Below are 15,508 nucleotides of genomic sequence, written 5' to 3' on the forward strand. Positions count from 1 at the left end.
TGGCTTTCAAAAGCAAGATCCAGAAGAATTCTCTTGTTTAAATTATTGGTTCGTTTTTAAAAATTCCTTTGGGCTTGTTTACACCCAAAAGGAAATTTTCTGCCAATGTTCAGCATAATCAGAAATGTAACATGATTAGAGCAGTACAAACTAAAAAACAACAAAGTAAAATGGCAAGGCATAATATTTTTTTTTCCAATTAGATAAGGAAATTTAATTTAGACTTAGAATTCCTAAGAAAAAAGCTGAAAAGGGAACAAAACTGGCATCGAGAATACTCCCCCGAAAAGTTATTCCAAAATGGTTTTGCCACTATAAAGAAATGCCTGTGTTTTAGAGCAGTGTTTCCCAACCTTGGCAACTTGAAGATATTTGGACTTCAACTCCCAGAATTCTGGGAGTTGAAGTCCAAATATCTTCAAGTTGCCAAGGTTGAGAAACACTGTTTTAGAGAATGTAAACCCATTTATTATTCACATGGTCCTATAGCAAGAGGGCCTTTGCTGGTTAACTTTCTTTTTATGTGTTTCTTTACTTTACTTTAATTGACGGGTGGGTTCTAACTTACCTCGCCGCCGGTTCGCTTCCTTCCGCCCCGCATGGGCCGAAAATCAAGCTTCTGTACAAGCACAGAAGCCAAAAACAAGATGGTGGCGCCTATGGCAGTGCCCTTCGAGTCGGTTTGGGGGTGTGGCCAATCGTTCCCAGTTCAGCGAGCAGGGGGAAATTCCCGCTACTGGTTCCAAAGAACCGATCTGAACCAGGAGCAACCCACCTCTGCTTGACTTTATATTTGTTCAGATGGATGTAGTAAAGAACAAGATTAAGTTAAGTTTGAAAAAAAGAGGAGCAAAATTAAAATCAGGGAGGAAAAAATTGGGTTCTGTACATATTCTGAAGGAGAGAATATAATCTAGTGTATGTTTATGCATATTAATTCATTATATAAATATTATTATTATTATTATTATTATTATTATTATTATTATTATTATTAATTGCATTTGTATGCTGCCCCTCTCCGGAGACTCGGAGCTGCTCACAACAACAAAACACAGTACAAATCCAATGATAAAAACAGTTTTAAACCCTTACTATAAAAACAGTCATATATCCCAGACAAACCATGCATAAAATGGAAGGGCCATATTATTATTATTGTATGCAAGGGCAATATTTTATGTGTCCCTCCCCAGGCTTATAGTGCTGGGAGACTTCAACTTACCATCACTCGGCGAATACTCGGACGTGGCTCAGGAGTTCATGGCTTCCATGGCAACCATGGACCTGTCCCAAGTAATTTAGGGTCTGACTCATTGACCTAGTGTTCCTCTTGGGCAGTGGAGACATGATCTGGATTTAAGGAGTATAGATGCTTCTCCCTTGTCATGGTCAGATCATTTCCTGCTGAGGTTAGACTTTAAGGCACCATTTCCCCCATCGCAGGGAGGCGGAGGCGGTTAAGTGGTTCTGCCCCAGGTGCCTAATGGACCCTGTAGGGTTCCAGAGGTAGCTTGGGGAAATACCTGACTCCCTTGTCCACAATCCGTCTGAGTCCCTGGTGGTTGCCTGGAACAGGGCATCATCAGGGGTACTGGAATGGATTGTCTTGGGAGAAGGGTGGCATAGAAATCAATCAATCAAATGCAGCTGTGAGAGCAATCATGGGCTTTCCCAAATATGCCCATGTCACACTCACACTCCACAGTCTGCATTGGTTGCCGATCAGTTTCCGGTCACAATTCAAAGTGTTGGTTATGACCTATAAAGCCCTTCATGGCACCGGACCAGATTATCTCAAGGACTGCCTTCTGCTGCACGAATCTCAGCGACCAGTTAGGTCCCACAGAGTGAGTTTTCTCTGGGTCCTGTCAACTAAACAATGTCGCTTGGCGGGACCCAGGGGAAGAGCCTTCTCTGTGGCAGCCCTGGCCCTCTGGAACCAACTCCCCCCAGAGATTAGAATTGCCCCCACCCTCCTTGCCTTTTGTAAGCTTCTTAAAACCCACCTCTGCCGCCAGGCATGGGGGAACTGAGATACTCTTTCCCCCTAGACCTTTACAATTTTATGCATGGTACGTCTGTATGTATGTTTGGTTTTATAATAAGGGTTTTTAACTGTTTTAATATTGGATTGTTATATGCTGTTTTTATCACTGTTGTTAGCTGCCCCGAGTCTACGGAGAGGGGCGGCATACAAATCCAATAAATAAATAAATAAAAATACTGACCACGACCAACATTTGACAGCTGTAGCTAGGGGGACATTTGCACAGGTTTGCCTAGTGCACCAATTGTGACCCTACTTGGATCAGGAGGCCCTTCTCCCAGTCACTCGTGTCCTTATCACCTCACAGCTAGACTATTGCAATGTGCTGTGCATGGGGCTACCCCTGAAGAGTGTTCGGAGGCTACAGTTGGTCCAGAATGCAGCCATGCAAGAGGTTATGGGTGCACTTAGGTACACCCACATCACACCAATCCTCCGTGGACAGCACTGGCTCCTGATTAGACTCCGGAGGCAATTCATGGTATTGGTCACTACCTTTAAAGCCCTACCTGGCTTAGGTCCAGACTATCTTTGAGGCCGCCTTCTACCACATAGCTCCCAGTGACCGGTAAGGGCCCACAGCATTGGTCTTCTCTGGGTCCCGTTAGCTAAGAACTATTGGCTGGCAGGTCCATGGGGGAGAGCCTTCTCTGTGGCTGCTCCAACTCTCTGGAACCAGTTACCTCCTGAGATCTGGAATACCCCTACCCTACTGGCCTTCCGGAAAGTGGTAAAGACCTGGCTTTACTGGCCTGGGGCCGTTGGTCTGATAATGGTAACCATCAAGATCCGGATATAAATGATATGCATGGGTGTAAGGATTTCTAAGAATTATTGAATGCATCAAACCCCAAACAACTGACTCATCTCTATTTGGGTCTCTATTGTTCCGTAGTTTATAAACTGAAAGACACCAGGCTGGGAACTGCTACCATAGAGGGAAGCAACTTCTGCTTTAGGGCTTCCTCTTGTTACAAAACTTCCTTGAAATTTCTTTCTGTACAAGAAATATGAAACGATTCTTGTGTTGAGAAGCTAAAATGCGGTTATGTTTCTTCCCACAGCAGAGACACGAAAAAACACCAGCAGTTACGTCCCTGCCAAGTTAACGATAACTTTGGACACGTGAGTGTGTGAATTCTCCATCTTTTCCACTCTTTATCGGAGTTTGTTGCATAAATCAAAACCAGAAGCACACATAGATAACTGATTCCGCTGATTCTTAAACATAATAATATATACTGTTCAAAAAAATAAATAAAGGGAACATTTAAACAACACAATATAACTCCAAGTAAATCAAACTTCTATGAAATCAAACTGTCCACTTAGGAAGCAACACTGATTGACAATCAATTTTACATGCTGTTGTAAGCACATTCAACTTTGTACAGAACAAAGTATTCAATGAGAATATTTCATTCATTCAGGTCTTTGAGTGTTCCCTTTATTTTTTTGAGCAGTGTATATACAATACCAAAAGTAGATTATTTCTTCAATGTAGCAACAGTTATAAGCAGTTTCATTTCCAGCAGCAGACAAGCATTCAGTTCAGGGGGTTTACAGAGGGTAAGCATATTGCCCTCAACAATCTGGGTCCTCATTTTACCAACCTTGGAAGGATGAAAGGCTGAGTCAACCTTGAGCCTACTGAGATTCGATCTGCCAAACTGCTGGCCGCTGGTGATCAGCAGAAGTAGCTTGCAGTACTGCACTCTAATCACTGCGCCACCAAGCCTCTTATCATGAATAGGTATCAACTTGTTGATTGCAGAGAATCCTACCATTGTGTGTCTATTATATTATGAACATCTGTCTATGAAGAAGTACCAAGAGGAAGTACCTTCACATTGCCCCCATTTTTTTATCCCCCAATCCTTCAAAAGTCCCTGTTTCAGTGATTAGTTTCACTCCTTTAACACTGAAGGAGAATGCTGTGAAGATCAAAAAATGAGCTATTCCTGGTCCTGGAGAATGAAACATAGAAGATTGATAGCAGAAAAAGACCTCCTGGTCCATCTAGTCTGCCCTTATACTATTTTCTGCATAGGATAGATAGAAATGGATGAGATGGATGTAAACCTCTCTGTCATCAGAGAAGGAGGGAAGAGAATAAATTGCTGTATATTCTCCAATCCCATCTATATTCTTAGTTTATCTTGTGTACATGTACCTGATTATATGGGGGGGGGGGTTTGTCATAGTTCCCTCTAAGCTGAGCAGTGAGCAATCGCTCACTTAAAAATCATCATCAACTCAGAGTTTTCCAAATCTGCCCAGAAGTCGAGAGGGAAAGAGTGAGAGGGAAGGAGAGAGAGAGGAAGAGAGAAAGAGAGAGAAATAGATAGAAAAAAGAGAGGAAGGAAAAGAGAAAGAAAAAGAATGGGAGTAAGGAAGAGAGAAAGAAAATCAAAATCTAGTTTGAAACTAGTTCAACTATTTAAGTGGCATTTTGATATTGATAGAGTTGCCCTATTATGAGCTCACTGTTATAGACACACAGTACAGTATTTTATTTTGAAATTCTCTGAGGAAAAACAGGGTGGGTTTTTTGTTTGTTTGTTTGTTTGTTTGTTTGTTTATTATTTCTGTGCCGCCCAGTTCCAAAGGGACTGCCGCTCAGACACTATACTTTTCTGCCCCCCCCCCAAAAAAATTAGAGGGAACACTGGGGGGGGTGTTCTGAAAAGGTGCTGCAATTTCTGGAAAAAGGTTGAGGGCAAGATTTCTCACCAATGGAAAATGATCCACCTACAAGTTCCGCAAAGCTGCTGCCTTCTAATGGAAAAGAACAATTTCATTTACTCTGATGTGAAACCACAAGGGGGGAAAAAGAAAAAAGATTTAGCTTCCAGGTAGAGCCAGTACAGCAGGGCCATGTCCAGACCGGTTTTTCTGAACTTCTGCAAAGTGATGTAGAGGAAAAAAGAACTATAAAATGCAGCTATTTATAAAATGCTTCAAAGTAGGATTGACGCCAGCATCATGTTCCCTTTGATTTTATGAAAGAAGATTTGGGATGCGAAAGTACTGTGTTAGGTTTCTTTTTTGGTAGTGCTGATGTGCATCCTTGGTATGGTTTTGCTCAGAAGCAAAAAAATAAAAAAGGCTGATTAATTCAGTCTATGGGTAAAAAGTAAGGAAGATGACCTTGAAAGAAATTACGCAGGAACCATTTACTCAGGCAAAAGAGATTGAAACATTATTTTATGTCCAGAACAATTAAATATAGTGGTACCTCTACTTATGAACTTAATTTGTTCCGTGACCAGGTTCTTAAGTAGAAAAGTTTGTAAGAAGAAACAATTTTTCCCATAGGAATCAATGTAAAAGCAAATAATGCATGCGATTGGGGAAACCACAGGTAGGTGGAGGCCCTGTTTCCTTCCAGGAGATTCCTAGAGATGCCCCATGGAGGCTTCTCTCAGCCTTTTCTGGCCCTGTTTCCTCCCAGGAGATTCCTAGAGAGGCCCTATGGAGGCTTTTCCTACCCTGTTTCCTCCCAGGAGATTCCTAGAGAGGCCCCATGGAGGCTTTTCCGACCTTGTTTCCTCCCAGGAGATTCCTAGAGAGGCCTCACAGAGGCTTCTCCCTGCCTTTTCTGGCCCTGCTTCCTCTCAGGAGATTCCTAGAGAGGCCCCATGGAGGCTTCTCCCTGCCTTTTCCAGTTACAGTTTCGAAGGCTCAGGTTTGTAAGTGGAAAATGATTCTTGAGAAGAGGCAAAAAAATCTTGAACACCCAGTTCTTATCTAGAAAAGTTTGTAAGTGTTCTGTCTGGGTTTTCCCAGACCTCCACACCCACTGAAAAAACAGCCAGACACTCTGGTAAAATCCAAAAGTAATTTATAGCAGGAAAAAATAAGCACAAAGGAAAACCTGTCTTCACAGCAGACAGGTTACAATACTTTACAACAGGGTCCTGATGTCCAGTCAATTCCAAAAGCTTCTTGCTGGCACCCCCCCCCCCAAGGTTTCAAGAGTCCAAGGCACAAACCAGGATTGTAGCCACCAAAGTTCACAGACAGGTCTCACGAATCTCCAAGATAAAACTCCACAAGCCAGGAAGGGTGGGGCCGCCTTTTATCCTTTCCCAAGAGCACCACACCCAAACCCAGCTGTGACCTCTAATGCTGGAAATATCTAGCCAATTGCGTTCTTCTCTCGTTAGCTCTCCTCTGTCGCATATCTATGAAGTCACTAGCATCTTCCCCCAGGGAATCCAGGCTGCTTGCTGGGGAGAGCTCCCCCTGGTGGAACTCTGGCTGTCCTTCATCTTCAGCCTGGAATTCAGCTTCGTCGTCAGTCTGCCCCTCCTGGTCCTCAGCCTCTGAGCTGGACACCGACAGCAAATCAGCCATTCCCGGAGGGGTCCCAGGCTGAACCACAACACCATCCCCCCGCGGAAGGCCCCTCCCCACCTGCCAGCGGAGAGGACGCGGTTTCTGAGGGAACTGGGCGTGAAAAGCCCGAAGAAGATCGGGAGCGTCCAACAACGCCGCTTCCACCCAGGAACAATCCTCCGGATCCCCCTCTACCCATTGCACCTTGTACTGGAAACACCCATCCACCCAACGGGAATCCACAATGTCATGTACCATAGCTTCAGGGAGGTGATCACGAACACACGGGGCAGGAAACACGGGAACATTGGGACGGAGCAGACAATCGGGAGGGACAGGGACTAGCAGTGAACGGTGAAACACAGGGTGAACCCGCAAATTGTCCGGCAGGGTGAGCCGGTAAGCCACCGGATTAATCACCCGCTCAACGGGAAAAGGACCCAGGAACCGGGGATCTAGTTTGTGCCGGGGTAGTTCAGAGGCTACATATTTTGTGGACAACCACACCTGATCCCCCACCACCAAGGGGGGCACATCCCGCCTGGAGCGATCAGCCACCCTCTTGTAGTCCTCCTTGGCTTTATTCAGGTATCTCTTCACCATCTCGTGAACCGCCTGCAGCTCTGAGAGAAAGTCCTCAGCAGCAGGCACCGGGGAATCTAGGAGGGTCAAGGGAAAGAAGCGAGGGTGAAATCCATAGTTTGCGAAAAAGGGCGTGAGCCGGGTCGATGAGTGACGGGAATTGTTGAACGCGAACTCCGCGACAGGGATAAACCGGGACCAATCCGTCTGGCGATCCGCCACGACACACCGCAGGTATTGTTCCAATATCCCGATCACTTTTTCTGTACCGCCATCGGTCTGGGGGTGCTGCGTCGAGGCGAGGCACACGGACACATTCAGGGCCGACATCAATTCCCGCCAAAACCGGGCTGTGAACTGTGTGCCCCTATCAGAGACCACTCGATCCGGAAGCCCATGTAACCGAAACACGTGACTAATAAACATTTGAGCCGTGAGTTGGGCAGTGGGCACCCTAGTGCAAGGGACAAAATGCACCATCTTGGTGAGCATGTCCATCACCGCCATGACTACCGTGAAGCGAGCAGAGGCAGGCAAATGAGTGACAAAGTCAATGGACACGGCACCCCAGGGTCTCTCAGGCGTGGGCAAAGGTCGCAGTAATCCCGGTGGGGCTCCAGTCACCCCCTTGGCCGTACGACACTGGACACAGGTGGCCACATAGGAACGCACATCATCTTGAAGGCGTGGCCACCAGAATGTCCGAGAGACTAGCTCCAATGTTTTAAACAGCCCAAAATGCCCCGCCACTGGACAGTCATGACACTGGGTCATAATCAACCCTCTCACTGGGCCGGCGGGAACATACAGCTGCCCCCGGTACCGAAGCAGCCCGTCTTGAAACGTCCATGGGGAATTGGGTGGTAACTCCCGCACTCTCTGCGCTACAAACCCATCCCCACGCTGCGCCTCCCGTAAACGGTGACGCAAGTCCACTGGGTCCTGAGTGGCAGCCAACGCTGCAGGGGGTAACACTGTCTGCAGAGGAGCCAGCTCTTTCGGGTGCGTGTATTCTGGCTTGCGCGACAAGGCATCCGCTCGGGGGTTCTGGGCACTGGGAGTGTACCTGATGCGGAAATTGAACCGCGCGAAAAAGAAAGACCAGCGGATCTGTCTCTGGTTTAATTTCCGGGCCGTCTGCAAATACTCAAGGTTCCGGTGATCCGTCCGTACCTCGATTTGATGACGGGCCCCCTCCAGGTAATGCCGCCAATGCTCAAAGGCGGCCTTCACCGCTAAAAGTTCCTTCTCCCAAATAGTATAGTTCCTTTCCGAGGGAGACAGCTTCCGGGAGAAGTAGGCACACGGAAACAACATGTCACCGGGCCGCTGGGCTTGGAGAAGCACTGCGCCAACCGCTACATCTGAAGCGTCGGTTTCTAACACAAACGGCTGAGCGGGATCAGGATGGCGCAGAAGCGGTTCCGCCATGAACGCCGCTTTCAGGGCATCAAAAGCCCGCTGTTCCGCCTCCCCCCAACCAAATGGGACTTGTTTTTGTAACAACCGAGTCAAGGGCGTGGTTAACGTGGCATACCCCGGAACAAAAGCCCGATAGTAGTTTGCAAACCCCAAAAGACGTTGTACGTCTTTCACCCGTCGTGGAGGTTGCCAAGACTGAAGTGCGGCCACTTTGTTCGGGTCCATGGAAATGCCACCTGGAGATAAAATGTGCCCCAGGAATTCGACGGTAGTCTGGAAGAATTGGCACTTCTCCAGCTTGGCATACAACTGCTGCTCCCGCAACCGGAGCAGGACCCGGCGCAAATGGGTCAAATGCAAGGCATGGTTCGGGGAATACACTAAAATGTCATCAAGGTAAATCACCACAAAATGGTCCAACATGTCCCGGAACACGTCGTTCATCAGATGTTGGAACACGGCCGGGGCGTTGGTGAGGCCAAATGGCATCACTGTATATTCAAAGTGGCCGTAACGCGTGCCAAACGCTGTCTTCCACTCATCCCCGGCCCGCATCCGGACCAAATTATACGCACTGCGCAAATCGATTTTGGTGAATACCGTTGCCGTCGGCAACCGGTCCATGAGTTCAGGGATCAAGGGCAAGGGGTACCTATTCCGCACTGTGATGGCGTTAAGGCGGCAATAGTCACAGCAGAGGCGAAGATCGCCTGTTTTCTTTTTCACGAACAAAACAGGGGCAGACAAAGGGGACTTGGATGGCCGAATAAATCCCTTGGCCAGATTCTTTTCCACAAACTCCTTGAGCGCCACAAGCTCCGGCTCGGACATGGAATACAAACGACCAGCCGGGAGCTTGGCGTCAGGGAGCAGGTCAATGGCACAGTCATACGTCCGATGTGGTGGTAGCCGATCCGCCTCCTTTTCGTTGAACACCTCGGCGAATTCCTCGAGGCAACGGGGTAATTGAATCGCGGGAACTACTTGGCCTTGGGCTGCGCACATATGTCGGTGATGGTCCACGCACTGCAAACTGGAGAAGGTGACCAAGTTCTGAGACCACACATCTGTGGGTCATGTGCACGCAGCCATGACAACCCCAACACGAGGGGAAAATGAAGCCCCTTGGTAACATAAAACTGTAGGGCCTCCTCATGAGTTCCGATGCACATCCGCACCGGCAGGGTCTGGAAACGGATGGGACCAGCCAACAAAACCCGCCCATCGATAGTCTCCACAGTTAATGGCGGGGTAACAGGACAAAGGGGCAAGGAATGACGTTGGGCAAAGGCTTCGTCTAAGAAGTTTGTCGTCGCCCCCGAATCCACAAGGGCCAACGCGGGGTAAGTCCGAGTCCGTTGCGTGATATGCAAAGTCACCGCAAGCGTCAGGTGTCGAGACGGTCCGAATTCGGGAGTCGTGGAGTCAGACGAAAATGGGATCCCCGCCTGACCTAGTGTTGCCACCAAGCCGGGCCCCCCTCGTTTCCCGATCGTTCCGGCGACGGGGGACATCCAGACGAAGGCCCCGCCATCGGAGAGTTCAGGGCAGGAACGGGGACACCAGGGGTTGTCTCCTGTAACTGCACAGGGGACGCCATGGGAAGCACGGGAGGGCTGTAGGGTACAGGAACGACGGCAGCCACGGTGCTCCGCCTCTTGTGGGGACAAACAACAGCAAAATGTCCCGGGGCCCCACAATAGAAGCACAACCCAGCTGCCCGCCGACGCCCTCGTTCCTCCGGGGTCTGTCGGGGTCGGGCGTAACTTACGTCCATCGGCTCCCCGGCAGCAACACGATCCATCAAGCGTGGAGGCAGCGCTGGTGAAAAACGTCGGGGCGCAGGGACCGGAGCCGGGGTGCTTATGGTTGGCAACCCCCGCCGCGAAACAGGTGTCGGCGGGACGCTTGACGCACGGGGGTTGGACCGTCCCGCTCGACGGACTTCCCTGGCCAACAGCCTGGCCTCTATTGCCAAGCAATGCCGCTCCAAACCGTCCAACGTGCCGGGCATCACCTCATGCACTAAGGCGTCCAACATCGTGTCGGATAGTCCATCCTGAAAGGCCTCGATCAGGGCAGCCTCATTCCACTGGACTTGCCCGGCCATATAGTCCACCAGGGGGCGCGAACCCTGGCGTAATTGCTTCAGCGCCCGCGTGGCCGTTTGTTCCTGAACCGGGTCCGCAAATTGGTGACGCAGCAAGTCACAAAAAGCATTGTAGTCCTGGAGTAGCGGATCATCCCGGGCCAGGTACGGTGCCACCCACGACGCTGCAGGGCCAGCCAATAAACTGCACAGAAACGCCACCTTGTGGTCATCCCCTGGGAAGTGCACCATCTGCGCGTTGATAAAAAGCTGCACCTGGCTCTGGAACGCAGAAAACAGCCGCCGGTCCCCCCAGAACTTTTCCGGCATCGCCACAAAACATTTTCTTCTGGGCACAGGTGCTGGAGGTGGTACCACAGGTGCCGCCTGGGGTGGGGCCGCCTGGGACAAAATCTCCACTTGACGTTGTAATAACAAGACTGTCTGGGTCAAGTGAGCAATGTCCCCTCGCAACTCTGCAAAGACAGCCTGCATGTCAGCTGCAGCAACATCCATGGTGACAGGCAAGAACAGGAAGCCGAAAAACAAAAGATGTCCAACCAGGAACCAGCAGCAAAGAGCAAGGAACAAAACAACCAAACCACCCCTCCAAAATGAGCACCAGATGTCTGGTGGTTGGTGGAGTTTTATTCTGTTCTGTCTGGGTTTTCCCAGACCTCCACGCCCACTGAAAAAACAGCCAGACACTCTGGTAAAATCCAAAAGTAATTTATAGCAGGAAAAAATAAGCACAAAGGAAAACCTGTCTTCACAGCAGACAGGTTACAATACTTTACAACAGGGTCCTGATGTCCAGTCAATTCCAAAAGCTTCTTGCTGGCACACCCCCCCAAGGTTTCAAGAGTCCAAGGCACAAACCAGGATTGTAGCCACCAAAGTTCACAGACAGGTCTCACGAATCTCCAAGATAAAACTCCACAAGCCAGGAAGGGTGGGGCCGCCTTTTATCCTTTCCCAAGAGCACCACACCCAAACCCAGCTGTGACCTCTAATGCTGGAAATATCTAGCCAATTGCGTTCTTCTCTCGTTAGCTCTCCTCTGTCGCATATCTATGAAGTCACTAGCATCTTCCCCCAGGGAATCCAGGCTGCTTGCTGGGGAGAGCTCCCCCTGGTGGAACTCTGGCTGTCCTTCATCTTCAGCCTGGAATTCAGCTTCGTCGTCAGTCTGCCCCTCCTGGTCCTCAGCCTCTGAGCTGGACACCGACAGCAAATCAGCCATTCCCGGAGGGGTCCCAGGCTGAACCACAACAGTAAGTGGAGGCGTTCTTAAGTAGAGGTACCACTGTACCCTTCAGCAGCTCCTTTGGATAGATGAGATCAGGAAATCAACTCCGCAGAAAGGCTAAAACTACTTTTATTGTTATATAATTATAACATCTCATTATGAACTTAAGGATGTTTCTGCCCCTTTTGTCTGGGTGGCAGTATGCCAGTGTCTGCATATTTCGGTAAGAGAGAATATTGACTGGATTCTCTAACTTCCTTTTATTAAAAGTAGTGATTCAGAAGGTGAACGTGGATATTGTCCGTAATATGAATGAGAGGAAATGCCTCATTTCTCCCTTCCCTCCCATTATTTTGACAATGCAACTCCCTTCCCTTTTCTGGAAAGACACAAATCTCCAATGCTGCATTGTTGGGGGTTTTTAGGCTTCAGTGATCTTTGATATTGAAATAGAGGCAGTTAAGTCTAGTGCTTAAGCATCAGGTTAGAATCAGGAGAGAGTGAAGTCTAGTCCCATCTTAGGCATGAAAGGTAGCTGGGTGACTTTGGGGCAGTCTCTCTCTCAATGCAATCCACCTCACAGAGTTGTGGTGAAGAAAATAAGGGGAGGAAAGAGCATTAGTTATGTTCACTGTCTTGAGTTGTTTAAAAATAGTAAAGGCGGAATTAGATAGATAGATAGATAGATAGATAGATAGATAGATAGATAGATAGATAGATAGATGATAGATAGATAGAAGATAGATAGATAGATAGATAGATAGATGATAGATAGATAGATAGATAGATAGATAGATAGATAGATAGATAGATAGATAGATAGATAGATAGATTATAGGTAGGTAGTTAGGTAGGTAGATAGATGATAGATAGATAGATAGATAGATAGATAGATAGATAGATGATAGATGATAGATCGAGAGATGATAGATAGATGATAGATAGATAGATAGATAGATAGATAGATAGATAGATAGATAGATAGAGAGGTAGGTAGGTAGTTAGGTAGGTAGTTAGGTAGGTAGGTAGATAGATGATAGATAGATAGATAGATAGATGATAGATCGAGAGATGATAGATAGATGATAGATAGATAGATAGATAGATAGATGATAGATAGATAGATAGATAATAGATAGATAGATAGATAGATAGATAGATAGATAGATGATAGATAGATGATAGATAGATAGATAGATGATAGATAGATAGATAGATAGATAGATAGATAGATAGATGATAGATAGATAGATAGATAGATAGATAGATAGATAGATAGATAGATAGATAGATAGATAGATAGATAGATAGATAGATAGATACGGGTACAGGTACGGGTACAGGTACAGATACAGATACAGATACAGATACAGATACAGATATAGATATAGATATAGATATACAGAGGGTGGATAAGAAAATGGAAACACCTTGCAGCTCTTCCATGGAATCCCGATCTGTGAAACTCCCTTCAAACAGTTTTTGTGGAAACTGGGTTCTGTACGTGTCTATTGAGCTCTGCAGTGATTTTAGGAGCTGTGGTCTTGTGATCCGCTCTAACCATTCGCATTAGAGTCCGACGGTCTCTCTCAGACAACTTCGACTTTCGACTAGACCTGTGCTTGGCTGAGGATGTTTTCCCTTCTCTTTCAAAAGCAGTTATTACTTTTGAGACATTACCTCTTGAAACGCCAAACATTCAGGCGCTTTCTGTTACACTTGGCCTCTTTGAAAGTCTGAGAGGTCTGCCATTTCTAGAAGGTTATAACCAATTTCCTTACATTTCTGTAAAAAAAAGGTAGTTAAAAAAACATATCAAATAACAGAATTTAAAAAATAACAACATTAAAATATGTCACATTTTGATTGATTTGAACATGTTCAAACATTATGATGCCAAAAAGCCAAGTGTTTCCATTGTTTTGTCCACCCCCTGTAAATATAAATATAAATAATATACATAAATATTTGTGTGTGTGTGTATCTCCCTGCTTTGTAAAAATAGGATATAGGATGTCAGTGGATTGATTTGGAACTCTGCTTGATTTAGGTGGAAGGAGATAAACTTGAAAGGAAATAAGTTATGAGGAAAGATTAACCACTCTCTCCTGTGCTAGTTTTGCATCTTGTGGCCTATGCAAGTTACAAAACGAATCCCAGCGACCGATTAGGTCCCACAGAGTCGGCCTTCTCCAGGTCCCGTCAACTAAACAATGTCGGTTGGCGGGCCCCAGGGGAAGAGCCTTCTCTGTGGCGGCCCCGACTCTCTGGAACCAGCTCCCCCCAGAGATTAGAACTGCCCCTACCCTCCTTGCCTTTCGTAAACTCCTCAAAACCCACCTTTGTTGTTAGGCATGGGGGAATTGAGACATCTCCCCCGGGCCTATATAATTTATGTATGGTATGTTTGTAGGTATGTCTGCTTAAAAATGGTTTTCTTAAATTATTTTAAATTTTAAATTGTAAATTATTAGATTTGTCATGAATTGTTTTATTGTGTTGTGAGCCGCCCCAAGTCTACGTAAAGGGGCGGCATATAAATCTAATAAATAAATAAATAAATAAAATAAAATGGTGCCTATTATATGATCAAATTTATATTAGATTAAAAACCCACTATTCTCGTTACTCCTCGCTTAGAGTAGTATGTGGACTCAGGCTCTTTTCTCCCCACCAAACCTTTCTCAAAAGGCAGCTTTCAGAAAAGCGTCATAAATCGCAGTCACATGACCGCAGGCTCTGAAAATGGCTGTAAATGCAGCCTAATTGCCAAGCGCCCCAAATTTGGTCACGTGCCCATTGAGTGAGGCATATGTTACAACTTCAAAATTGGATCACAAGTAGTTTTTGAGGAAGGATTCTGTTGTAACATCGACTAGTTACTAAGCAACCATCTAGTTGTAAGGCAAGGATTACTAGAAGGTAAATCCACAGCTCACATTAGAGAAACATCTTTCAGCTGTGGCGAGGGGGGCGTTTGCCCAGGTTCGCCTGGTGTACCAGTTGCAGCCGTATTTGGACTGCTCACAGTCACTCATGCCTTCTTCACCTCGAGGCTCGACTACTGTAATGCTCTCTACATGGGGCTACCTTTGAAAAGTGTTCGGAAACTTCAGATCGTGCAGAATGCAGCTGCGAGAGCAATCATGGGCTTCCCTAGGTAAGCCCATGTTACTCCAACACTCCACAGTCTGCATTGGTTGCCGATCAGTTTCTGGTCACGATTCAAAGTGTTGGTTATGACCTATAAAGCCCTTCTTGGCATCGGACCAGAATATCTCCAGGACCGCCTTCAGCCACACGAATCCCAGCGACCAATTAGGTCCCACAGAGTTGGCCTTCTCCGGTTCCCGTCAACTAAACAATGTCGTTTGGCGGGACCCAGGGGAAGAGCCTTCTCTGTGGCAGCCCCGACCCTCTGGAACCAGCTCCCCCCAGAGATCAGAATTGTCCGCACCCTCCTCGCCTTTTGTAAACTCCTTAAAACCCACCTCTGTTGTCAGGCATGGGGGAATTGAGATATTCCTTCCCCCTAGGCCTATACAATTTATGTGTGGTATGTTTGTTTGTATGTTCGGTTTTTAATAAGGGTCTTTTAATTATTTTAAATATTAGATTTGTTATATGTTGTTTCATTATTGTTGTTAGCTGCCCCGAGTCTGCGGAGAGGGGCGGCATACAAATCTAATAAATAGATAGATAGATAGATAGATAGATAGAGAGAGAGAGAGAGAGAGAGAGAGAGAGAGAGAGACAGACAGACAGACAGACAGAC

The 15,508-nt window shown here is 46.8% G+C and overlaps 1 protein-coding gene across 3 annotated transcripts in view; it reads left to right on the top strand.

The window, feature by feature from the left end:
* Positions 1 to 15,508, top strand: part of STAT6 (signal transducer and activator of transcription 6) — a 121,362-nt gene that overhangs the window by 94,669 nt on the left and 11,185 nt on the right. For all 3 annotated transcript variants that reach the window (XM_070740970.1, XM_070740971.1, XM_070740969.1), the window contains one exon: positions 3,115 to 3,175. In XM_070740970.1, coding sequence (XP_070597071.1) covers positions 3,115 to 3,175 — 61 coding nt within the window. The remainder of the gene's footprint in view (positions 1 to 3,114; positions 3,176 to 15,508) is intronic.

This window comes from Erythrolamprus reginae, chromosome 2 (genome assembly GCF_031021105.1).
Source record: "Erythrolamprus reginae isolate rEryReg1 chromosome 2, rEryReg1.hap1, whole genome shotgun sequence".
NCBI classification, from domain to species: domain Eukaryota; kingdom Metazoa; phylum Chordata; class Lepidosauria; order Squamata; family Dipsadidae; genus Erythrolamprus; species Erythrolamprus reginae.